At 40.7% G+C, this 25,177-nt stretch overlaps 1 protein-coding gene across 1 annotated transcript in view; it reads right to left on the bottom strand.

Moving 5' to 3' along the window:
• RELN (reelin) overlaps positions 1 to 25,177 on the bottom strand; it is a gene marked incomplete at its 5' end in the record, with an annotated part of 178,344 nt that overhangs the window by 79,799 nt on the left and 73,368 nt on the right. The window contains 8 exons of the mRNA XM_009892163.1: positions 1,662 to 1,848; positions 2,469 to 2,606; positions 9,291 to 9,403; positions 12,057 to 12,249; positions 17,994 to 18,230; positions 22,537 to 22,698; positions 23,324 to 23,557; positions 24,506 to 24,572. Coding sequence (XP_009890465.1) covers positions 1,662 to 1,848; positions 2,469 to 2,606; positions 9,291 to 9,403; positions 12,057 to 12,249; positions 17,994 to 18,230; positions 22,537 to 22,698; positions 23,324 to 23,557; positions 24,506 to 24,572 — 1,331 coding nt within the window. The remainder of the gene's footprint in view (positions 1 to 1,661; positions 1,849 to 2,468; positions 2,607 to 9,290; positions 9,404 to 12,056; positions 12,250 to 17,993; positions 18,231 to 22,536; positions 22,699 to 23,323; positions 23,558 to 24,505; positions 24,573 to 25,177) is intronic.

Genomic DNA, 25,177 nt, shown 5'->3' with positions numbered 1-25,177 from the left:
GTGGATCAAGCTCTGGCTGTAAAACTATCCCAGGTGGGTTTTCCGTATCTCCCCCACCAGCATCTCTGCCTGCCAAAGAGTTAACCACAGAACCAGGTTAATTGAGAAAGGGTACCAGTGACATAAAACCTCAGAGGAATTGCAGGGGCTAATTGAAAGAAATCTGTATTGCGAACACACCTACAATTGATTAAAATGAGTTGTAAAATAAAAGACAGAGAGTAGGCAGAACAAAGCCAACATTAATTCTGGTATCAGTAATTGATTATGGCAGTAAACATTAGACATTCAAATAAAAAGTGGCTATTTGAGCAAATGAAAAGAAATGGAGCCTGTAAATATGAGCTCCCAAAACAATACATAGCTGTTGGGCAACTATAAAAATAATTTTTTATTATCTACCAGCATGGCCACTAGATGCCTTGAAATAGATCTAAACACAAATTAAATAAACCACCTTCTGTTGATGGCACGCAGACTGCTCCTATTCAAGAAATGAATGATAACCTAACCCTTACAGATCAATAGAAAGAAGCCAAGAATTTCTAAATGAGTTTTTCACTCCTCCTTAGCAGAAATCAGAAGAAAGATCATAGCAGGTTAATTCTAATTTAGCAAACTACTTTTGAGAAACTTGGCATAAGGAACTGAGCCAGAAGGAAAAACATCTAACAGAGAAGACAATTATATAAAAAAATCCAATTATCACAATTAGCTAGTTATACTGATTGGTCTATTATGAAATTTTCAGCACAGAGCTGCATTTCCAGGGGAGCTGGATGTGAGACTATGTAGGAGTGCTGAAAATTATTTGATGGGTTAGATTTTTGTAATGAGGTAAACAACACACAATTACACAGCGTTGCATATTGGGTTATTCTTCTGGGACTAATCTGGCTCTCATGACAGCAGTGGCAGTTTGATCAAACCTTTAAAAGAGAAGCACATAGCTTCATTTATAGTCTTCCTTTCAATTAAGAACAAAACAAAACCCAGTACTAGACCCGAGGAGCAACAATAAAAAATAAATCTGTGATTACAACCCATAATCTTACATCTGGTCATAAAGATCTCTTTTTATTTTAGTTATAATTGCTATTAATTAGCAGAATTCCCTGTATCTCTTTCCTGATCTATTTATTGTTTTTGTCTGCAAAGCATCCAAGCTATACAAAAGAGCATCCTCCTACAGGCTAACCACTTTCTAAAAGTCTGAAGGGGTTCTTTTTTCACTAGATTTGGTCCTGTGACCTCAAATTAAGCTGCTTGTCCCCTGGAAAGCCAATATTTCTCCATCCCTCACCCAGAACAGTACAGAACAAACAAACGGGAGCTGCAGGATGCTGAGAAAGAACTGAGTCTTCAAACAGAAAGGGCACAATTAAGACAGTATGAAAGTACACGCTTCCCAGCACACTGGCGATTTACCTCCTTCCGTTACAGCCGGTATTTCTTGAATACATAATGCACGTGTGCCTCCCTATGTCTTTTGATTGCTTTGTTCTTTACCTGCGGAGCACAGCTGTGCTGCGCTGCTTAATGCACTTCTCATGCCGCGGGCAGCTTTCTGCCACCTTCCTTTTCTTTGCCATGTAACCACATTGTGCTCCATTCAAACCTGCATTACGCGCCTTTCTCCCTCTCCCATCCCTCGTTAGTACCTTGTTGAAGTAGAGCGAGGAGCCAGAGGAGATGACCCCACAGCCTTCTTCAGGCTTGACGATCTCTCCCCCAATAATTTCCTGCCAGTCTGTCTTCAGGCTGTCTGGGTTCTCAAAATCAGACATGACAGTTGAAGGAAGGGTATTTTCAGGCTGACATTCAGTACCCCGGAACCCTGAGTCACACCTGGAAGGAAGCATAAATGTAACAAGCTTTTAAAAACTGTTTGACACTGACAATTACTTAAGGTGGTGCGCTGAACTTTTAAAATTAGATGTGAAATGACAAATCATTCTGGGATTGGAATTTTGGATCCTGGAAACAAACTAGAATAACTGGATACTGGAAAAAAGCTATATTTCATAGTGTCCTGTGGTGTCTGGAAAGCTTGAAGCTAGCAGGGAGTAGCACTCTTGATATTGCACCTGGTCTGACAGCAGCTGCCAAGCAGGTCCCTGGCATCCTTCTGACCCAGAAAAACAGCTCTGGCACCCAGCTGGTCTCTGGGGTCCTTGTGGAAAGGGCTGGAGGGGCCACCAGGACACTTGCAGCAGGGCAGCTCTGTGCCACTGAAAGCTTTTCCAGTGCCTGGATCTGCCAAGGGTACAGGTTCTTGGACAGAGAGGTCTGCAGCAACCGGCCGTTAATGTTGCTTGGATGGTCTAACCCTCCTCCCCAGTGCTTTTATTCTTCAACCTTAAATCTACAATTAAAAACAACATCCAAAAAACCCCCATATACAAAACAAGAGAATACCTGAAGCGTCCATTAACCATTGTTAAGAGGAACTGGCAAATGCTTTATACCTGCAAACACCGTGGTCACACCACCCATGTCCGCTGCACATGTTGGGACACTGCTGTCCGATGTAGATGTTGTCTAACGCCCATTCGTCTTGGGCTGTATAGTAGCACTGACTCCAGCGGAAACGTGTGGCGCTGGACCTTAAAACCAATAACAACACTTTATTTTGCAATTCTTTACAGAACTGTTAGGAAAAAAGATAAAATGCAACTACGAAAAATAAAGTAAGTTGACATCACAATCACAGCCCAGCCTGCAAAGACTGGCACAACCAAAGACAGACTTCTGTAAATGAACTTCCTAGATGATACCACTTGCTGCATGGGGCTATATAATGCACTTTCTGGTCATTAATGACATTTCTGAGGCAGGCTGCAGAGGTGTTACAGGGACTTTGTGCATTATTTTAAGATAAACCTATCAATTAATATTATTGGATTTTTACAGAGTGCCATTCTGCAAGGGTCACAGGTTGTAAAACTGGAAAGGTGGATCTAGGGCGTGACTTTGTTTTTTATATTTTTGGTCACACTTAACAGGCTATAAGTTGTGTAAAAAGGTTTCTGCTGATATTTATTATAAAAAAGATCTATTAAATTATAGTTCTTGAGTGTAAGCATGTCTCCCCTTTGAATACCCGCTATTTCCATTCAACAATAGCGGAATGGTTCTTATTAGACATAGAAATTTGTTTTTGTCAGTATGGTTCTAAACTAGAATTTGCTCACATATCACTGGTGACATTGTGATCCCAAGTTTTTGACAAAGATCCTGTTTCATAGTACCTGTTTTTTGCCACATTGCAAATAGCTTGCTCTTGGGCCAACTACTCAAACAAAATTTTGTGGTGGGGAATCATTGGATTAGATTACTCGCCTATATATAGCTAAACTCTGGATATCTGTAATATTCTTCAAGCAGAAAACCTTGCTGTAGTTTCTCCTTTCTAATTAAATAGTTTCTATTCAATGGCTGTATTTTTCTTTATTATAGTGGAGTCAGTTAACATTATCTATTAAAAAGTGCATGCTCTAGGAGGTAGTCCAATGCAACATTGACATTTTCCATGCTGAGTGACTCCTGCTAGCCAAACCCAGCCTGACATCCACCACCCTCAAAAAGCAAGGCCGGAGAAGAAACTGAATAATGAGAAGAGCAATTTTTGTCACCATCGAGCCTTTCCAAGCTGCCCTGCCAACCTCTGCACATCCAACAGGTTACTGGCATTGGCCAGTGACAGCTTCCAGCTGGTGGGCTTGTGACAGAATGATATTAAGAAAAATATATTGCATGTGAAATGAAACAAAGATGGGAAATCGTTCATCGTGATGGAGCAAAAGGAGCTAGGCCAGCTGTGGGATGGGTCTGGGAAAAAAAAAAGGGGTGGTGGTGGCAACATAGGTGCTGAAGCTGGGTTACAGAACTGTGGAGGGGATGGACAGGGAAAGCAAGGTTGACTGGGGAGAATTAAAAATAAGACTTTGAATTAGGACAGGCCTGTGCCTGGCCAAGGTCTGACTGGGTGGGCTGAGGATGAGAAGCAGGAGGTTCCTGCAAGAAGCAGGAGTTTCTTTCCTAGCTTGTTTCTGAGCCATATGGCTACCTTATGATGGCATGGGATATAGTGCTCTTACTCGAATTTAAGATAAAAAGCCTTTCTTCCTATCCCCAAAATTAATGTAGAATAAGAGCTATTAAAATTAATATTGTAAAGGCAGCTCGTCCACCTGCTCGCGTGTATGGAAGCGAAAAAATTGACAGAGGAGGCCTGTGCAGCTAAAATGGACAGTACGGCAGAGCAGTCACAGAGCCATCCAGTGACACGCTAGAAGCAATACAAAGATTAGTTTAATACGTACTTGGAGAAAATTTTAAAATACTAATTTTGAATTTCTTTAAAAAACAAGTGAAGCTGCCCAAGGGCTTAATTTTTAATTGAAATGACCCTTGTTGTCTGTTTTAAATATCTGCTTCATATTGCAAATACTGTAAGCATTTTTACAGCATGCAGAGCTCATCTGCAGGGGCAGATCGGCCGATTAAATACTCCCTCAGGATATAATGTATTGATGGGTTACATTTCAAGAGCTATGAATTATCCATTAAAAGTGCACAATGCCAGTAATCTGCACATGAAGGACTTCCTAAGCTTGCACAGGCACAACAGACAGTCAATATTCACCACAATTATTTACTGTTTAATTTTGGAGTGCTCTGAAGCCAGTATATGGCCTCGGTGGTGTTGCTCATGTTCACTACAGAGCATCAACGGCACCACAGAGAGCCGTGATGGAGGCTGTGTGCTCGGGGAAGAACAGTAATGACTCGTGTTAACTCTCACAGGTACTGAGGAAAATAACGGTGCTGAAACCAACAACAGCGTTTAGAAAAGGAAAAAAAATCTCAGTGACCTCCCAGCACAATAAAGTTATGTCATGTTGTTTGTCCAGGTGACAGGAGGAAGAGCATCGCGGCCAGGCTCCTTTGGTGTTCGTTAGTGAAGGCGTGTGGGTAGAGGTGGGGTCTGCAGCCTGGGGCTATTTACAGCAAACTGGGGGGGCATTTACAGTGATACGGGGGCATCCTGTGGAGGTCTTGTGGTGTCCATCAAGTGGTGGTGCCCCCTGAGCACAGCTCCTGGTGCTGCTTGGTGTGGTGTTGATGGCATTTCCTCAGCTGCTACTGGGTGCAAACATCTCTACAGGGTGGCTGTGTGGGTGCATCATGGCTGGTCTTGGGGCACCAGGCTCACACCCGGCCTACACAAACAGCGGGGACAGCCCACCCATGGGTAATAACAAAGTACACCTCAGTGCCCAGGGGAGCACCACACCTGAAACCCCACCGAGAAGACACCTGGGCAGCACCGCTGTGGGGCTATTCCCGGGGACGGACCCATATCAAAAGGCACAGAGCTGACACCAAAGCCAACAGCCCAAGCTGGGGCTCGTGTGGGTTTCACCTGAGCAAAACGTTTCCCTGGGCAAGCTCATCTTCTCCCTCCTGCTGCAGGGGACTGCCACCCTGCGAGGTGCAGATCAGAGAGCCACACGCTGCCGGGGCAGCTCCATCTTCCACCTTGGATCTCAGCTGCCAGCTGTGTGTCAAGCTAAGGGTGAGCTTGGCACTGCTTATTACTTAAAAGCCCCCTGCGATGGATGCAGCGACAGCAGGAGGCTTGTTTCCCTAATTCAAGGGGAAGGGAGGAAGGGAGGAGTTGCGTCGCTGCCTGGAGATGAATGTGTGGCGGAGACAGAGGTGTGTGCCTCAGCCGGACGGCTGGGGACCGTCCCTCGGGAGCCACATCCTATTGGACAGGGTTATTTTAAGCTGCAGACAAAGAGCGCTCTCCCCCAGGAGCAGCTTCCCCGCTGTGGGAATCCTTTGGCCCCCGTGCCGCAGCGGGGCGAGGGGCTGCCCTCGCCTTCCCACCCAGCGGGGAGGTCGTCACGGGCTGGTGGAGAGCGGGGCCACCACCCCACGGCCACGGGCAGCAGAAGCTCGCACGGATTTGGGCTCTTCTCCGGGTGAGGGCAAACGCGTGTTAGGCTGAACTTGCAATCGCAAAAGCGACGCCGCTGAAAAGCCGGCCCTGCGCGCTGCTTCTGAATGCTCTCCAAGGCTGCTCTGCACCTCAAGGTAACAACAGCTTAAGAGGATTATGCTGTTAAAAATGGTAATCAACAATTTAAAAAAGCCATGTTGATTAAGAAAAGAGAATAAGAAGCTGAGTGTCAGCTGCAGTCTCAGTGATAAAATACCGGCTTTCTGGGCAGCCACCATTTGGACACCTTTTCAAATGGGAAGCATCGTATTCAGGAGTTATGAAAGCATTTTATTATAAGCAAAATAAACCTCCACAGTTCCTCATATTTCTTCCAAGTTTGTTTTGTTGTTTTTTTTTTGATGCTACTGGAAGACTATCTGGCTTTCTGATGACACTATATCTGAGTCAGGTTGATGTCAAATAAAAGTCACTGTTGTTGCGTGACATTTTACATAAGCACAAGGAAATCATGGTGAGTCCCAGCTGTATTGCAAGAGAAATGATGCTCTTTCTGTTATAAAATTTTTCAGATATGTGATTTAAAATAAAATGTCTTCTCTCCTGATATTAAAAAACCTTGCGATCTAATGCAAATTTGTAGCTGATAAAATTATATTTGCTACCTTCTGAGTTACCATAATTACATTTACCCAATTATCCTGAAACTCTCATTCAGTCATTAGGTGTTGATTTGTTTATGAAGTCAGCAACTGACAGCTGCTTGTATCTCATTAAGGCCTGTTCATATGTAAATGCCTCCCATAAAACCGAAATTAATTTTCATCAGTGTTAGAAATGTTCAGTTCAAGTACAATACAATTTCAGCAAGCAGGTGCGTACGCTTCATTTCTCCAACAGAAGCCTCATTGTTGCAGCGGATTTCCTAACACCCCAAATCTCAGGTAAACACAGGGACCTTGTCTACTCCTGCTTGCCAGATGCAGAACACCTACAGATGTGCAGAAATACCAGCATGCCCAGAAAGTTTCACAAGAGAAATAGGTGCTGTTATGAACAATTTTCTGGCTGCATGAGCGCAGTACCGCAGCCTGACGCTACCTGTGCACCCAAGGTGCGAACCCTCAGCCCAGAGCTGTGCACGCGGGGCTGAAAGCTCCAGCAATCCTTGCGGGGCCGTGCAGGGGCGTGAGGGCACATCAAGGCTACCAAGGGCCACAGCAAGGCTAACGAGACCTCAAGCCCCAGTCCGGAGTCCTCGTTTAGGTGGTTTGTTTCCCTGAGCAGTAAGCACAGGGGAGGCTGTGTACTTGGCAGCTCTTGTCAAGACAAGGGGCTGAGCCAGAAGGAAGGTCCCCAGAGCCCCCTAGCCCTCGCCCCCATTTTGGGAAGGCAGAAGACCTGCCTCTTGCCCTCTGCACTGTTTCGCCTGGTCATTGCCAACTTTTTGCCCGTGGATGATTTTTGCAGCGGAGTGTGGGTGGGGAAGAGGAGGGAGAGGGAGGGAGAGCACCCTGCAGAAGAGACTTACAGAGCATATTTGCTACCAGGCTCCCAGGGCTGGGGTGGTGGAGAAGCTCTGCACATCAAATGTTTACCAGAAACCCCCAGGTTTGTAAAGGCAGAAACTTGCCCTCTGTTAGTCACTGTGCTTTAAAAATGTCAAAAAAAGCCCCTCCCAATCTGAACCCAAAGGAGCGACTGAGCCCTCGGTCTGCTCCTTGCTGGTGGAAAGGAGGGAAAAAAGAGGGAAAGCAGCTGAGATACGTCTGGTGTGTTGGCTTTTAGCGGGGAACATGCAGCCATCCTTCCTCTTCACCCTGATTACTCTGCAGCACAACACAGTCGTACTGGAAAAGTGTTTTATGAAGAGCAAAGTAATGTTCAGTGGTAATTTGTACCTTAATTACAAACAAAACTCTGCTAACAGACGGGAATCCCTTCAGATAGAAGATAGATTGTGAAATATTTATGATTTGTGTGCAGCATAAAACAGGAACCCGGCTATTATTTCATCATAATTTCTCCCCACAGTCTCCTAAATTAAAATGGAATTATTTGCTTCTGTCACCTCATATGCTGAGGAAAATTATTAGATTCTAAAGAAAAAAAGGCCCACAACATCGGTATTAACATCAACTATGCAGTGTATAATAATAACTTTGAGTACAGTATGTATCTTATAAATAAATATAAAAATAACAGCCTACTTTGGAGTATATCCTGCAAAACTGCAGACACTTTTTAAAACTCCTAAGTGCCTATATGAGCCACAGATTTTACAGCTGGTGGCACACAATGGCATGTAAGATTTAGTACATTATAATCTAACTACAAAGCAGTTATTCATAGACTTACTTGTGCCATTTGGTATTATGTGACTTGATACGCTTTAAAGATTCAATTTTTGTCCCTGATGTTTTTACTGGAAATAGGAAATTCTGAATATTGGCTGTACAGTAAAAATGGCAAGTGTTTTGGAAGAATGTATCATTGCTGGATAGTTGATAGAAATGGGTTGCGTTGAGGCCATGGAGAGTGCAGGAAAATGATGGACAGGGAAATACAATGATAACTTAATCTAAGCAGCTCTCATTGCAATTGCTGTGATGCATTCATGTCAAACAAAAAAATTTAATTCTCAAATGAAGGAAGCCCTGAAGATTATTGAGATTTATGTCAACTTTTTTTTTGCATATTATAATAAAGCTTTTAAAATAAATTAAGGAAGAAATCATCTAGATTAGATAAATAAATAAAAATGTTAGGGCAGGCTAAACAAGTTTGATTACAATAAGCTGAATAGGGTAGGGCTTTTGAAATTTTTGTTGCTCTTTTATGTAGAAGAGAATGTTATTTTTGAAGACATGTTATAAAAAGAAACAAGAGGTAAAAAATTCCCAGAAATGAATCATTAGTTATTGTTTATACAAGACTTTAGTCTGAAGATATAAACAATAAGGAATGTGCAAAATAAAAATTAACAATCCAAATAAAGCCTTCCTCCAGTGGGCCACTTACAGACAAGTGCCACTATTTTTGAAAAGGTCTGAACTTTACTAGAAGAGTCACAGTATGTATTAAAAACAATCCTAAACAATAGTTTCTGGTGACTTCACCAACATTTCACTCTCTAATTATGTAAGGAAGGAATTTTATGTTAAATACCTGCCACCGGGTCAGCCCTGGTACCCTGGTACCCCACCCACCGGCTTGAGTATTATCTACAGAGAACTTCATCTTTGTCACAGCAATACAGAAGTAAATGAACTATCTGCACTCAACCAAAAAAAAAAAAAAAAAAGACAGAAATGCTTACCAAGTCTTCTGTGGTAAAAGGACAGTGATTCTCCTCCACTGAGTAAATTCGCTAGAGTGGTAGATACTTGCTGATGTAAACTCCTGACAGCTCGGCATACTTGGAAGACACTCCTTGAAGTAAAATATTTCAAAATCAGATTTAATGTAGAGGCAGAATTGGGAACAGAAGCGAGGGTTAAACATACACAGAACCAGGAGCTTGCCTCAGTCCAGATGTTGCAGAAAAGACTCAAAAGCAGAAAAATCCTGGCATGATCCAAAAAATTTTTCAGAAACTAACAGTAGTACAATTTAGGATAGGAGAAAGCCATATCACTCATTTAAAGAGGTGTATTTAGCATTAGTGACTAGCAATTTTTTATTTTCCTCCATGAGGATGCCTAGCTGATTGTTTTTACTATTCTCACCCCAGCATTTAGTGCTATGGAGTAAGTCTACTAATCAACGATGGAATAAGTCTACGAAACTGACCTCTAGACCATTATATCAGTCATTTCAGAGACCGACCTGCGAGCCCCTGCCTGGGGATGCTGGCTCCCTCCACTCCCTCCATATGCCGTGGGGAGCAGCAGTAGGAATCACCAGAGCCACGGAAGGGCACCCAACTGCAGTCTACTGAAGTTGCCTCCAGAGGCCCTTAAGATGCCCTGCAGCCGTATTACCTTTGACACCTACAGCAAGTGGTGTAAATTCCCCCTTCCTGCTTCTACAATTCTTCCTGTATTTAACTCAGATTCCTAGAGAGGTCTGTTCCCCAAATTTTCTTTTTCTTTTCAGAAAATCAATCATTATCACATCTTGTTTATACTAAACATAAAGGCAGTCCATCATCCCAGCCTCTTAGAGTTTTCTAGACCTGTCCTTCCCATGTTACTCCATTTTTCTGCAATATTCTATTTATTTATTTATAGATTGCCAGAACAGTGCCCAAAACTTTTGTGCTATGCTTTTGCTGAGGTACTGAAAAAGCGCTTGAATGTTATTACCAACCTGTGTGTTCCTTTTCTAGTTACCCATTCAGAGAGCCCATTCTGCCATTGCTCCCCACAGCACAGCTCCTTCTGACCATCCCCACGTCTCTGAGAGCTTTTTGCGGTTTGCTGCTGTGCTCAACCCCATCTGCGGCATCAGGCACAAGGGGGACCTTTGGGACAGACGCTTGCCTATGCAAGCAGCCTACTTTGCCTGCTATGAAACTAATAATAAAGCAGTGATTCTCTACCATAGTTAAAGTAACTAAGACTATTTATATAGTTAAAATACATAGTAATAGATATATATTAAATATGAAGAAAGGCAGAATATTATTTTACAGAGAAATTTACTGTGCAAATATCTTAGAGTATTAAATGAAGATGTGATAGTTTACTGTGTTTTGGTTTTTTTTTCATTACGTTTTCTAAAGGCTTAGTTTCATTTCCAGCAATTTTCAAACATTTTTCATTGATTCATCATCTCCCTTACAAGATCTTATAAAAGAGGATCTGATCAGTGTGTGCGAAGCAAACAAAACTTTCAAACATTTTAATTAATTAGTGTTTTGTGTATTTGCCAGATTATGTCCTTGAAATACACTACAAATAGCTTCCTCTATTACTCTTTTATCACAGCAACATGGGTGGTGTGAGAAAAATGATTTGGCTGCAAATTCTTCTCTCTGAACTCAGATCCACTGAGAGAGGAAAGGAGCACTAAAATCTGAAGGCAACTGATCTTCCATTGATGGCAAGGACAAACCTCAAACACCCACCACTAGGAACTATTCTTGGACACCATGATGATGCCTGCTACATATAAAAGACATGAACATCGTTTGAAATACAGTATTTATAGCTTTCCTCTGAATTCTCTTTAAGGTAAGAAAGCATTACTTGGATTTGTAAAGTTTAAAAATTCAATTATTGCCATTTCTCTACTCTGCCCACCAAAGTAAACATGGTGAAACACAACATGGCAAAAAGTAACAGGACGATGCTTTCATTGCTCATAGAAAATGTGGGACTTGACATTTAATCCCCTCTGTGAACCTACAGAGCAGGCAGTGAAAAGGCACCAGGACCAGTTCCCTGACATCCTCTGAACCCGCTCGGAGGCAGCCGAAGGACCTGGGTTAGTTCACCCTGAGCCCAGGGAAAGTCCAGCTTGCTGTCTAAGAAGGAAAACAAAAGCACAAAATATGGCCAAACGTGCTATTGCATTTGTGCTGAGATAGGGCTGAGGCACACGGGGAAATAGCCGCCAACACTGCTATTTGCACTTATAGCAGAGATGGGGAAACAGCCGGTCATTATGGCCCTGGACTGTGTTTGAACCAGGGATGGGAGATGAAAGGCTCTACATTACAATCCCCCGAAGGAATGCGCTTTCCATTTACGAAATGGCTGCGCACAAGGGCAGAAAGAATTTCTATCCATTTAAATTCCAGGAAACAGTAGATGCATTTTGCTTTGAGAAACAAAGCAATAGCACAGGAAAGATCTCAGCCATTACCCTGTAGCTTTAACTGTGCCCCAGTTCTTTTCGCAGCCTTGGTCCATTCCTGTCACAATTTTGTGTTTCTGGTTCTCAGATATCTTTCTTCCGAATATCATGAAGAACAGTTTAAATACTTATATTAGTTATTTTGACTGATCCAACTAAGAATTTCTTTGTAGAAAGGGGAATGAGGAAAAAATCCACCTTCACTCAATGCCATCAGTACATTTCGGCTGATCTTTGTACAAGGAGAGTTTATGGAAGATAAAGGTCCTTGCTGCCAGCTCACCTCCTGAACAAGATGCCACGTGAGGCCATGGTTGGTCGAGTAGTCCAGTTTCACCTGGTTGTCCATATGAGGAGTAAACTCCTGACCGCAGCCCATCACTAAGTTGAACTGTATCATATACGATGCTCCGATCTGCATAGACTGGGTCTCCACGTAGCGCATGCTAGAAGCTAACTTTGAATCTCCTGTAAAACTGAGAGATGTAAGGAAAAAATCAAGATCCATCTCCAAGATATTTCAGAAGGGAACATTATGAGTGGTTCTGTGTTAAATACACCACTACTTCTTTCTTTGTTCTGCAGACTGGCACACGGGAGGAGACCACTCACAGAAGTATCTTTCTGTTGGTACTTCTGGAAATTACCACGAAGGCCTTAATGTATCTCAGTGTGTGAAACACTGAATTATTCTGTTAGTTAATGCTATATGCTCTTTGTATTAAGGATCAAGTTAGGATCAAGCAAAGGATAACATACAGAAAAAAACAACAAAAAGAAAATTCATTTTCCCAGGAGTGTCCATTGCCTAAGGTCATCTCACAGTAACAGCTGTAATTTCATTCAAGTGCTGGACAGTAAAGATACATGGCATTTAGCTTAAAATGTTCTTATTACATAGACTTTTCATTCCATTAATTTTCCAGTGATTCTATATGCAATGCATTCACTGACTTACGACTGTGTTTCAGAATTAATATTGCTTATCCTTGGCTTGTTTTCTGCAGGATGTACTAATACAGAGTTACAACACATTATCTAGTGGATTGGAGAAGATAATTTTGGCACTAGTAAGGCTTGGAGCACACCGAGCCTCATATATGATACAAGGTACTTGTACTTATCACATACACAGACACACTATATACAGTTTGAATTACAAGATTAGTCAATCTAAATGCAAGGGGGTTTTCCACGCACTATTCAAAAGAGAAAAAAAAAAAGCAACTGCAAGAGAGGAGGAGGAAATAACAATGTAAAATTTGAATCCTGCATGCTAGCCTTCAAACCAGAATGTTTTTAAGGAAGTTCATGTAGAATGAAAATCATCTCCCTCTCTGTAGTTTGAGATGCTTACTTAGTGTCTGCAGCAGAACAGTAGCCCTTTCAGCTTCAACATTTTCCAAGACTATTCTTAAACGTGAACAATTTAGGACAAGGATAGCACCTCTTTAAAGAAAATTCCTGCAAATCATCACACAGCAGTAACGAACTACATTCAGGACAGTAATGTTGAAGAGAATAATCTAGTTCAGCATTGCCCTTAAGGTTGAGTAAGTTACAGTTTATCATCTTAAATGAGAAACCCTAATTTTCGTACAACAAAACCGTCACAACAAAAGGTCACAAGGTCACAGACTCAGTATAAGGACTAGGAATACAAATCTGCATTACTTAGCGCTCTTTTAGATTAATTCACTGACCCACACTGTTTTCTATAGCTTCCTTTCCAGAGAGAGCATTTAAGCCATAAATGCCGGCATCCTACCTTAAAGCTTGAGAAGAAACTACTGAAAGTTGACATTATTTCTTCATTATCAAAGTGGTGTTAGCACCAGTTAAGATCCAGGCTCCTTTTTACTCTCTGACTTTGCTCTCTGTGGCTTCACTTCCTAAAGAATGATCCAGCTCATGGCACCATATGAAACTACCCAGTCCATATTGATCAGCACCATGATCTGACTATGGATGGACATTCCCTTCACTGCTAGGGCACTGTCATGGACAACTGGACCAGAGCAAAACTGTATCTCAACTGTTTGCTTTTTCAGTCAGTGTTGTCAATGTTTTTCTTCTCAATGGGAAGGATAATTTTAAATTGAGCAGAGGATGTAATATATACTCATCAGCGGTCCAGCTGGCAACCTATGGTTTGTGGCTTCATTGTTAGGACTGAATGCAGCTCAGAAGAATTTGTTTGGATAATGTCTGAACTCATTTTCCTTCCAAACTTTATCTTGTACTTTTCAAAATTACAAATGCTGCAGATTTAAAAGTTAAAGCTGACTTGGTCTGACGTGGTTTTAATTTCTACAGTGTAGCCTGAAATTTCATGGCTGATGTGGGAAATCAAAGTTTTCCTGAAGCTCTCTTGGGAAATCTGTGCCAGTACAACCACATTCTTTAGGTATCAGTCAGCCATGTGCAGTGTAAACAGCTGAAAGTTATATGTAGGAAAGATTTGGAAAATGATTTGGCATTGCACATATAAACCTGGGCACAACACATCACAGTTACCTAAAGCTCATCTGAACAGAATAAAGGAGTTGAAATTAAACAGTTTGATGAAGCATCTGCCCAGAAGCTGTCTTCCCCTAAGTGATGGAAAAGAAGTGAAGGACTGGTACTCAGCATAGGTGCAAAGAATTAAATGTTTCATTTTGTCTTTGTCTCCACAAAAATTCTCTCTATTCCATGTTACTGGTGTAAAACTAGAAAAAAAATAATCTTAAACTCTGGTCTTTTTCACTGGTGGCATTCAGGTCAAGATTAAAACATTTTAAGTTTAGTATTAATTTTCATTTAATAATTTAGCCACAGGATATTGTACACAGTACATTAAGTAAGCATAGTTTTAAAGGCAAAACAGCTCTTTAAAATAGATATTAAAGACACGTGAAAAGTGATGAGATGAAGACAATCTGTGATGCTCCATAAGAAGCTCTTTTAAGGAGAGAAAAATCACATTATGGGTTCACAAAGTCCTTTGTCATCCACAAATTGCCTCCAGCTGAACAAGGGCAGCATGAAAGGTGGGGGCTCCACCTCACTTTCCACTTCTTCGCTCTCCAGCTCTCCCATGTACATGGTTAGGGCTATACTCTTCTACCAGAATACCAAATGTTTTCTTTGTTCTGGGAGTCACGCAGCTGGAATACATTTCTGGATTTTGTAAAAGACAGAGTAATGTCCCTGGAATAACAATAATTAACTAAAAAATCTTCAGAAATGAGAATGCAGAGGCCACATTTTTGTATAAATATGTAGCTGTTAGTTGGTTTCTATCGTGTATATAATTAGACCTGCGGAGGCACAGGAACACAATACCCATAGGTGCCCTCAGAACAATCGCTCTCCCTCAAAGCACTGCCAACTAATTGGTACTTCTGGGAATGATATCACAGCCAATGTCAGCCAATCTGCACTGCTCCAAACTGCTCTGGGATCCCCAGAGTTACCACATTTTCAAGGCCGGTACTTTCAGGAATACTGAAAAGCCACATGGATGCAGGGGGTTTTGTAAAGCTGCGTTGATGGAGAATATTGACGTTATGGCCAAACGCTCATGCTAGCCCTAGCTCTGCTTCCATCAAAGGCAAGAGACATTTATGTCTTTTTACATCACATCAGACCTACTTTGCTAAATAATTCCTAAGCGTATTAATATATTTTAATTAAGTCGATTACCTGAAAGAAACTTTCTGCATGTTACAGAGTAATAATTAATCTAAAAGACAAAACATTTTATAAGCACAGGTGAACTACTAAGCTGATGTAAGGCAACTGTATTATATTGCTCCATAAGGATAGTTCATTGCGAGCCAGATTTACAGTCTTCCCCCAGGCTGCTTCAGGGACAGTGGAACACTCTATTGTCTGTTACATTGAGTTAAATCACAATGTCGTAATCTGACTGAAGACAGTTTATTTATATAACACTATTTTATTTGTGTCAAGATGAACGTTTTAAAAAAAGAGAAAAAAGTAAGTGTTAGCATCCTTATCAATACTTGAATGCATTTCAGCAAGTGGCTGTAAATAGTCTGTAATGCTCCAGAGGCATTTTGGTCAAAACTCTGCTGGTGTACAAGCATTTTGGAGAACTGATAAATTACCATACATCATCAAATATTTTATTTTAAAAGTGTTCTGGCATCCTTTCACTTGCTGTAATAAAGCCTAGACCACAACAAAGCAATCTGAAACCAAATGTTGACAATTGCAATCAAATAAATTGACCGTTCCAGATATAGACCATTATAAAACACTCAGAAATCACCTTTGCTCAAAACATATGTATGTCAACAAATGCCTCTTCTCTAAATGAAGCCAGATACTGAAAAGAGCAACCTCCCTCTTCAACAAAAATAAAAATCCCCTTCCTCAGTTTTCCCCAATTTCATGGATAAATATTTCAGATTTACAGATTCTGAGGCCTAATAGACAATTAAAGGCAATTCAGTGAAAATGGGCCAGAGGATGACACGCTGTAAAATGATTTATAGCATATTTACCATAGTTCTACTAATGAAAAAGCAGTTGTCAGACTTTTCTCAAGAGGATGGTGTCAGTGCTACTGCAAACTCTGCTCATAGAAAGTCATGAGTTAGAAAATGAGAACCAAATGGACTCACAGCTGGGAAAAGCCAACAATAATTAATTTAACTAGAAGCAATTTGTACAGACTTTGTGTAAGTTTAAAAATTTCCCTTGAGAGAAACAAGGTCAGTGAAGGATAGAGTTCATGTCTTCCAGTGATAATGAAAAATACTTATACATAAATAGTGAGGAAATACCGCAAAGGCTTTGATTCTTTATTTGATGCATGGAGAGTTCAACACTTCCACTATGACTGAGCACTACAAGTCCTAGCCGATATATGAGATGGAGAATTTAGCTTAGCTTTCATTATTTTGATTCTTATTTAGAGTCACAGGAGGAAAACAGAGGAGCCTCTGCTATCTTAAATAACCTACGCCCCTCCCCATGATAAACTGGTCTTACAAGAACAGGGAAAACAATGTCATTAAAGGGCTTTCATTCCCACTCTTTGATGAAGAAGATGCAAACGGTTTGAGCCCTAACATGTTGTTTCATTTTAATGAGCAGCGAGTACCTTCCTTGTCCTTATTAAAGTGGTTAATGGTGCTTCTACTGCCTCATTATCACCGCTAGAACACATTCGGTGTTGTTCCTACTGTTAAGCCAACTCCTTTTAGTTTGACAGATGATCAGAAAGTCAAATCAGATTGCTCAGAGATACTTGTTAATAAAATTCCAGCAGTGTTTCTCTGAGTGCCCATGGGGATGCTAAAATTATTTATATTTTCTTAAGGTTTTCTGTAATTACTGTGATTGTACTTTCTCCAAATAAATATATCTATGCTAATTAAAGCCGTACTGGGTTTATATGTTGATCGGACTAGCATGAAACTTATTTAGTTTTAATCAAAACATAGAAATTAAATTGAGCTTCCCTTGTATTAATTCCAAATGTTACAGTTGTGTACTCCAGAATTTAATTTTTGTGAAGCAGGTTAATGTTTTACTAAAAAAGCTTATCTTTACACAATCCTAACAGAATTTTCTTTTCCTTTGTTTTTCACTTCTGTTTCTTTTCTTGCCTTTTTTTTTTTTTTTTTTTGCTTTGGCACAGGTGACGTTTTATTTCTTTTGTTTCTAAATACATAGCACATAATTGCAATATGTCATAATGCTGATCACAGTGTAAATGACTAAATGTATATAATACCAGAGAAAATAACTGCAAATTCTACCAACATTCTGCTGACTTTCCATTTTGGAGTGTATGTACATGGCTATGTACACAGATCTGAACATCACTCACAAAATATTCAGAGTCTGTACTTAACAGATTATTTCATAACCTGTATACCCATATTAACCTGACTGGATTTTAAGTGAAGGTTATGAAATTTTTTAAAATTGTTTCTATTAGGATATTCTTTAAATATTTTGTGGGGAAATAATGCTACATTCAACGTTACCATCAAAATAAATCTCTGTCCAATGAGGTGTAAAAACTTACTGCTAATTGCAATTAGATTAGCGACTGTATTTTTGTCCATCATGTGAGGATGAGACACAATTACTCTGAATAGCTGCCAGAAAGACTCATTTGCAAAAATCGCTTGGTTCCTAGGAGGATGAACAGACAAAGGAAACAAAAGCAGAACAGAAATGAATATGTGTTTCTCACCAAAGAGTCCAGTCATGACCACAGTAGGGCTGAACATTTCCCAGGTAGAATCCCAGAGACTGTGTGACTTCAACTAGGTTGGTGAAGTCCAGACTGATGCTATTGAAAAGCACAGAGGTCATGATGATTTCATCGATTGCCCACACATCTTCACCTTGAGAAGAGTGATACGGTTGCCACCATCTGAACTGAATGCCAATCTGTCTTGCATCTTCAGGCAGCTCCACTGAAATTATCCTGGAAAACAAAACAAAATTTTTATTGAAAGTTTTGCTGTTTTTATTAATTCCATGGGAATGTATTTTATGGTTATTTTTTCTTACCGACCCTAAAAATCATGGATTAAATTCAGCCCATAAATACCTTAGCATCTACTGGTATAGCTTCTACCAGTGACAGGGACAGGGGAGTTGTTAGTTCTTTGGTAGTCAACATACTTATTGAAAGATAACCATGTGCAAAACACACCAGTTTTGTAAATTTTTCTGCTACTTTGGAACTCTCTGTAAATTTTACAGTTGCTTTGAAACCCAGCTGTAGGCCAGGGGCTTAGATTGCCAAAAGGATGATCAGCTGACAAAGAGTTACAAATTCCAGCTCCACTTTCTCAGACTCCATGGATTTTATCCTGATCTCAAGAGATGCATCTTTTTAACATCTGCGCTTGTTTCTGCACAGCACTGACGTCATGCCTGTGTTGTTCTTGTCCTAGAAGAACCCATCCCTCTAAATTGCCACGTTCAAGCGGAAAAGGTTCATCTTGTCAGACAGTGTGATTATGTGTAGTCTCTGATGGCACACACGTTTCTTCTGTAGTTGCATAGAGATGCAACCGGAGGTGAGTCCCAGGTGCTTCTCCTGGTATGCAAGGTCACCTGATTTGTCATGGCAGCTATGTCAACAAACCTATAATTGACAAACTGCAAAGAAAATTAAGAGTAATATCTAATTTCCAGGAGCAATTATCGTACGCAGCAGCAGGGAGCATGCATTAATTGCCACAGCAACGACACCTTCTTGAAAGCTCCATAAATCACCAGGACCATGGTGCCCCACGCAACGCACGTGAGCTTTGACACAGACTGGCAACAGGGACATTTGTCTCCATCGATGTACAATTACTTGCTGGCAAAAGGGTTTTTGGCAAGCTCATCATGTAGCTGATACTTTTCTTTCTCTTTTAGAGGAAATGTGGATAAAATGACAAATCAGGTAAACTGGAAACATCATTTTGCACTTTAGCACCAAGTTTTTTCCAGATGGGCTTTTTCCAATGGGCTTTCTAAGCTGCCCGTTGTTGTAATGTTTTGTTCTGTGCTTATGAAACAGTCTCGAGCCTTCGGCACTCCTAGCGCAAAACCACACTCTTAAAAATGACTTGCTAAACTGTTCTTGTAAAGAATATATTTGTAATACAGCTGTTTAATGTCACATTGAATTTAAAGAAGAATACCTTAATCTGTTAGCAAGAAAAAAAACAAACGGCTTGGCTAAACAGGTGGGAAGCGCTCAAAAAGTCCTGGCTGGCATTTCGAGGAGCTGCTTTCTGCCAGTCGTAGGCTGGAGAGAGCAGCGTTGAGGGACAGCCAGAGGTGACGGCTGCCATGTCCCCATGACAAGGGACCTGCGGTGCACACACTTTATGGATGCCAGATATGTTTCTTCTGCCGCTCAAATAGACATGCTTGAATGACTTCATACCCTTCTAAGAGAAAGACGAAGCCCCATTACTCTCTGGCACTTAGTAAATAAACTACAAGGACTTCTCTTCTACCAAGGGTTCCTAATAAGCAGCAACTCTATGGCCTTTTAGGTCAATTTTTAAAGGCACAAATGACACTAAATCACTACTGATGCTAAAAGGAACCAAAGATTTTATCTCCTATGGTTTAGCAGGGTGAATCTGAGGAAAGCTGGTACCCTGGCTAGGAGGAGCACTGTAACCAGCGTACGTCGTGAAGCACTTGGCACTTGTGTGAGCTAATGCTCTGCGATAATCCTGGGTATATTTGTCTGCGGGTGACTGTCTCTGATGCCTGCATCTTCCCTTTCACTCTTAACTCTCATAAGCTCGCCCACGTGGACACTAATTCTCACTGACAGTAATTTACAGAAAATCCTAAATCATGACATACACCACTGATATACCTATCAGATGTTAAAATATTTAACACGTTAAAATAAATTTCTCATCCCAGGGGATTAAGCAAACACAATTTAAAAAACGTTGGTGTAAACCACTGTATAGGGCACATATGTTAGTATGCAGAACCTGACTACATCTCCAGTTATAACAGCTTCTCCGTCTGGCTTTGATTTGTTGGAGATAGATGGAGAGGGAGGGTGATTCTTGCTAATGACTTTTCTGCTGCAGAGAAGAAAAGTGTTCCTACTAACATTACCAGCTACCATTAGATTTCTTAAAAACCAGCTGGGAGACCTTTGCTCTGATCTCATTCTTTCAAGCTATGCGCATACCTAATATTGAAAAGCCACCGCTGTTCTGCTCAGAAGAAAAATGCAGCTGTCAAATGTTAGCAGATTAAATGCACCTTTTCAGTAGAACATTAAATGTGTAATTATTTTTTGTATGACTGAAGATTAATTAAATTTCTGGATACAGATTGATTGCCAAACTTCGCAGCAGTCCATCTATGTTACCAAAAATGCTGATATTTTCAGACAACATAATATGAAAAGGTGAAGCTTTCTTCATATTCTTCATCATAATTACTGCCAGCATTATCTTCAGGTTTGTATGTCTGTCATTTTTCTATCTACCTAGAGTGGACTATACATATCCCATGGCAAATCCTTTCTAACCTGTGTATGTTGTGCTTAGCTCTTCGCCCTGTCAGAACAACAGAAATAGTGTTTCATACTTAACCTCAAAAAGCAAAAAAAGTCTCTGGCATCAATATAATTTACTATATTTATATCTTAAACTTCATTAAAATCAGTCACTGGAATGTGTATTTTCCTTTTTGTTATAAAAATTTCATAGTGCTATATATTAAAAACCTTCAGGGAAATATAATTCCTACAGCTGTAATCTTGAATCTAAGAATTAGAAACAGGGCTATATAAAATATATATGTGATTATAATAAAGGACGGGAAAGAAAATTTTGAAGAAGGCCTATGAGTGTTCCAGTTTGTAGCATCTTTCCTTTGCAAACATTTAAAACTTCAGAATTTAAAGTCTACATGCAGTATACTTCTACCAAACACAGTAATTCCTTTTAGATTTTTGAGAGGATTTCTCATAGCTCCCAGGAAATATATTTAACGTCACAAGTTTTGGTTTTTTTTTTTCATTAGACTATTCTTAATCACATTCTGTATATTGTAATTTTGTAGTGAGTTATTAACAAGATGAGGAAATCCAATATTTTTTTTAAATGCGCTGATCTGAGCTCAATAAATATAAATAATGAAAGTTATAAGTAGTTAAAGTGACTTGCAGAATATGTACAGTCCCAGCCCTGAGGTTGACTTGGGCATTATCCTGGAACTGGGAGGAGGGGTAGACAAGAGGATGTGCGGCAATACCCAGTGCAAAGCCACCCTTGGGCAGGAACGGACCAGCTGGGATGGGACCTGCAATGCCACTGTTGGCTCTGCCTCCCGCGTGCTCCCTCGCAGAGCATCTCTTTTCACTGGGATTTATCGGATCTGCTGCAGCACACCGTGAAGGTGGATGCTTCCAGGTCTGAGTGGGTTTGCACAGAGCCAGCCCAGATTATTCTGGGCTTGCGATGCAGGTGTGCTCATGGAGACTCCTGATTTAGCATTGCTTTATTATAATTGGTGGGTGGTCTCACAAACGAAACAGTAAAGAATACCTTCTTCTCTAAGTACATCAGATACATTCCCCTCTAATCTGACACCAAACATAGGTGCTGCTAGGTGAGATGAGGTTTTTGTTTGGCTTCTTCGTGATTTGCACAATTCCCAGGCACAGTCACTGGCAGGACCTCCCGGGCCACTGAGTCCCACCCACAGGCACAGGCACGGAGTCGTGTAATCCCCGTCATAACGGGAGCAGGTGCAATTTCCCTGCTGGCCGGGGGACATCCTTACGGTCAGACTTTGTCTCAGTTGTCCTGCGCTGCCTGCAAACTCCTAATCCCAGAGGATGGTGTAGTGAAGGTATCTATGGCTTCAAAGCTACAAATAATTTATGTTAGTTTATCTTTACAAGTGGCTGCTTCCATGGGAAGAGATGTGCCCCTATTTCCCACAAGTACATTTCTACCCCTCATCCCTCACTGCCTCAGCTCGTTCTGTCACATCACCTGAGACTCAGATGCTGTTAAATCCATGTGTTCAATTTTGTAGAAGCAGGCAAAAATGGGAAGTGACCAGAACAGCTGCAAAATCTTAAGGAAAAGCAGTAACTTCCAGCGTGCAATAAAAGATCTTCACTCCACTCACTCCCGCACCATGAGAGTAAGATGTACTTACTCTCTGCATTGCAATGACTACCATTACCAGCATTAACTGCATGTAGATAACACTCCTGGTAATATTTATGCATATACCTTGGTTCATGGTAGTTGAGATAAGAATAGTGTTCCAGTAGTTTCCAGGTAATGCCGTTGTCGTAGGAGTAGTGCAGCAGCACTCCTTCCCCGGGCTGGTCGGGTGCTTTGCAGGTACTCAGCACTGACTTACTGCCCAGGCGTAGTGTGAACTGCAGGAACCTGGATCAGAATTACACAAATATTTATAGGGTAACATTTGCATAGTGTGATAGTCGGGTTGTTTTGGGTTTTTTGTTTTTTTTTGTTTTGGTTTTTTTTTTCCTAACCAGGTTGTTTTCAGATCTTCTCAATCTAGATAAATTTTGATAAATATCAGTTATGGGGTTTTGTACGTGCAATTTGTTTTTACTGTCAAGTAATGCAATGTGGCACATAGAGTTAAAGAATGCCAATCATTACGGCATTTAATTATTTATTAGGCACTGAAGGGGAGGGAGAGATAGTGAATGGATCTAATCAGCTGCCACAAGCTGTCAAATAAACACAACCTTATAAATAATTAATTAGCACTTGGCTTTGACACTCAGGTTTGATATTAACATTTCATATTTTCCATCCAAGCTGTACAATAACTTCCCTCCAGTCTGTTTTGGGCTCTGTTGTTTACAAAGCAGAAGGAAAAAAGACAAGGCTATGAAATCACCGTCAAAATATGGAACTAGGAGTTTTAAAAAAACTTTTCTTCCTGCTAAAACAATCGGCTTAACAATACACGAGGTTGTAGCTGGAAGGGGAGGGGTTCCCCAGTTTCTTTGCCTCACATTACTGCTCTTCCCCCTCTCACCTGGACTGGGAGCTGTCAAGGAAGGAGGTAATAAGCTGGCGCCTCCCGTCCTTGTTGAAGACCAGGGCCTTGCCGCTGGCCAGGACCCCGCAGCCGAAGCTGACCTCAGCCCCCCGGATGGAGTAAAAATTGTGGTAGGAAGAGAGGCGGGAGCTGGCGAAGCTCTCTGAGATGAACACGGGGAAGGTCTGTGATGCCATCTCGCACGCTGGCCCTGAGAAGCCGGGGTCGCACCTGTGGGTGAGGAAGAGCAAACAGTGCGATTAATGACCCATCTTCTCCTGTGGCTGGTTGGCAAACCAACACAGTGGCTGCAGTTGTTTGTGAACCGAAGATGCCTACCAAGTCTCTCTCAAATCTAAGGACCAAGAACCTCTTTAAACTTCATTTAGGTATTGCATAGCCAATGACTTTCTTTTAACTTGTACTTACTTTTCTGATTAAAAAAAAATTACAGTTATGAACTACCCACCAATCTACGCATAACACACAATACAGAAATATTTTTATTCATTTTTGGAACAAAAATACTGCCAACATAAATTACAGTTGTTCATTTGTAAAATGATTAATTTGCTTTTATGTGTAGCATATCAGATGTGATTACAAGAAACTGAGTAACAGAACAGAATGCCCCGTGCGTCATGCTCTTGTTAACACCTGAAAATAGTTACGCCAATATTTTGAATGTGCTTACTGGGTTTGAATAAGTACCTTTACTTTTTAGGCTGGAACCTGTTTAACAAGCCAGACTTTCAGAAAGAAGTGGAGTGCTGACCTTCTCTCCTTGAGGTCTGTTAGGCTATGGGATATTAGAACTATGAAAATTGTGATTCTTTCCCAAAATTTAATGTAAGAGTGATACAGTCCCAAATCACCTCTAAAATCAGGATAAAGCATGCATCACTGACATTTCAGTGTGCTCTGTAGCACATTGTAAGATGATCTAGAAGTTAGACTCTCTCCCAAAAGACAATTATAGAAAAAAAATCAAATATGCTGCTGTTTAGAAAGATTGATCTTTAGCTCTCCAGTGAACTGTATGCATTCTGGGAGCTATGCTAGTTTTACATTTGGTCATCTCAAAAAGCAAGGGCCGAAATGGAAATCACTTCAACTTTCAGATCATCAAGTGAACTATGTGACAGAAATCGAATACAAGTACTGAATTATAACTCTTACTTGCAGCCATTTCTAGTACACTGTCCTCGTCCTGAGCAGAATTTAAGGCAAGATGGACCAATATAAACTGCAGAGAAAAGAAATCATTTAAATGAAGGGTTATCTTATGTGATAAACAGAATATAATGAATACAAGAAAGTATACAGATCTGATCATACAGTTACTGTATTTATCTTAATCCCACTAGCTGGAAGAGGCCTACAAAAGCATAAAATGCATTTGGTTGTATCCTTGTGTAGAACACAATGGAATTATTCTCTGTGTCACGGATAGCCAGCAATAATTTATTATTTAATGGGTAATGTTTATCTGTGGCTTGAGACACTAGTGATGTTTTAATTGATGTACCTGATCTTTTAAGAGTGTGAAAGAGATTAGATGATCTGCTATGCATTGGCCATTTTATTGCCTTCCATTTTCTTCATCTCATTTCGGAGTTGTAATCCAATATTTGTACATTCTAGTAGTGGCCTTGTAGATTTTTTAAATGTGTTGCTGCTTCTCTCACTGAAATCCTCATACTTGTAACTTCACCAGACTTACTGGAATCTGAACCTGCCCTCATATGTCTTAAGGAACCATTAAATATCATACACTTTAACTGATTGTTTCCAATTCAATAAAACTCCAAATCATATGCACTCAAAAATACTCTAGACTTGTTTTACTCT

This window comes from Charadrius vociferus, unplaced genomic scaffold (assembly GCF_000708025.1).
Source record: "Charadrius vociferus isolate BGI_N301 unplaced genomic scaffold, ASM70802v2 scaffold1319, whole genome shotgun sequence".
Taxonomy (NCBI): domain Eukaryota; kingdom Metazoa; phylum Chordata; class Aves; order Charadriiformes; family Charadriidae; genus Charadrius; species Charadrius vociferus.
The sequence above is the reverse complement of the archived record's forward strand: the minus strand, read 5'-3'. Positions and strand labels throughout refer to the sequence as shown.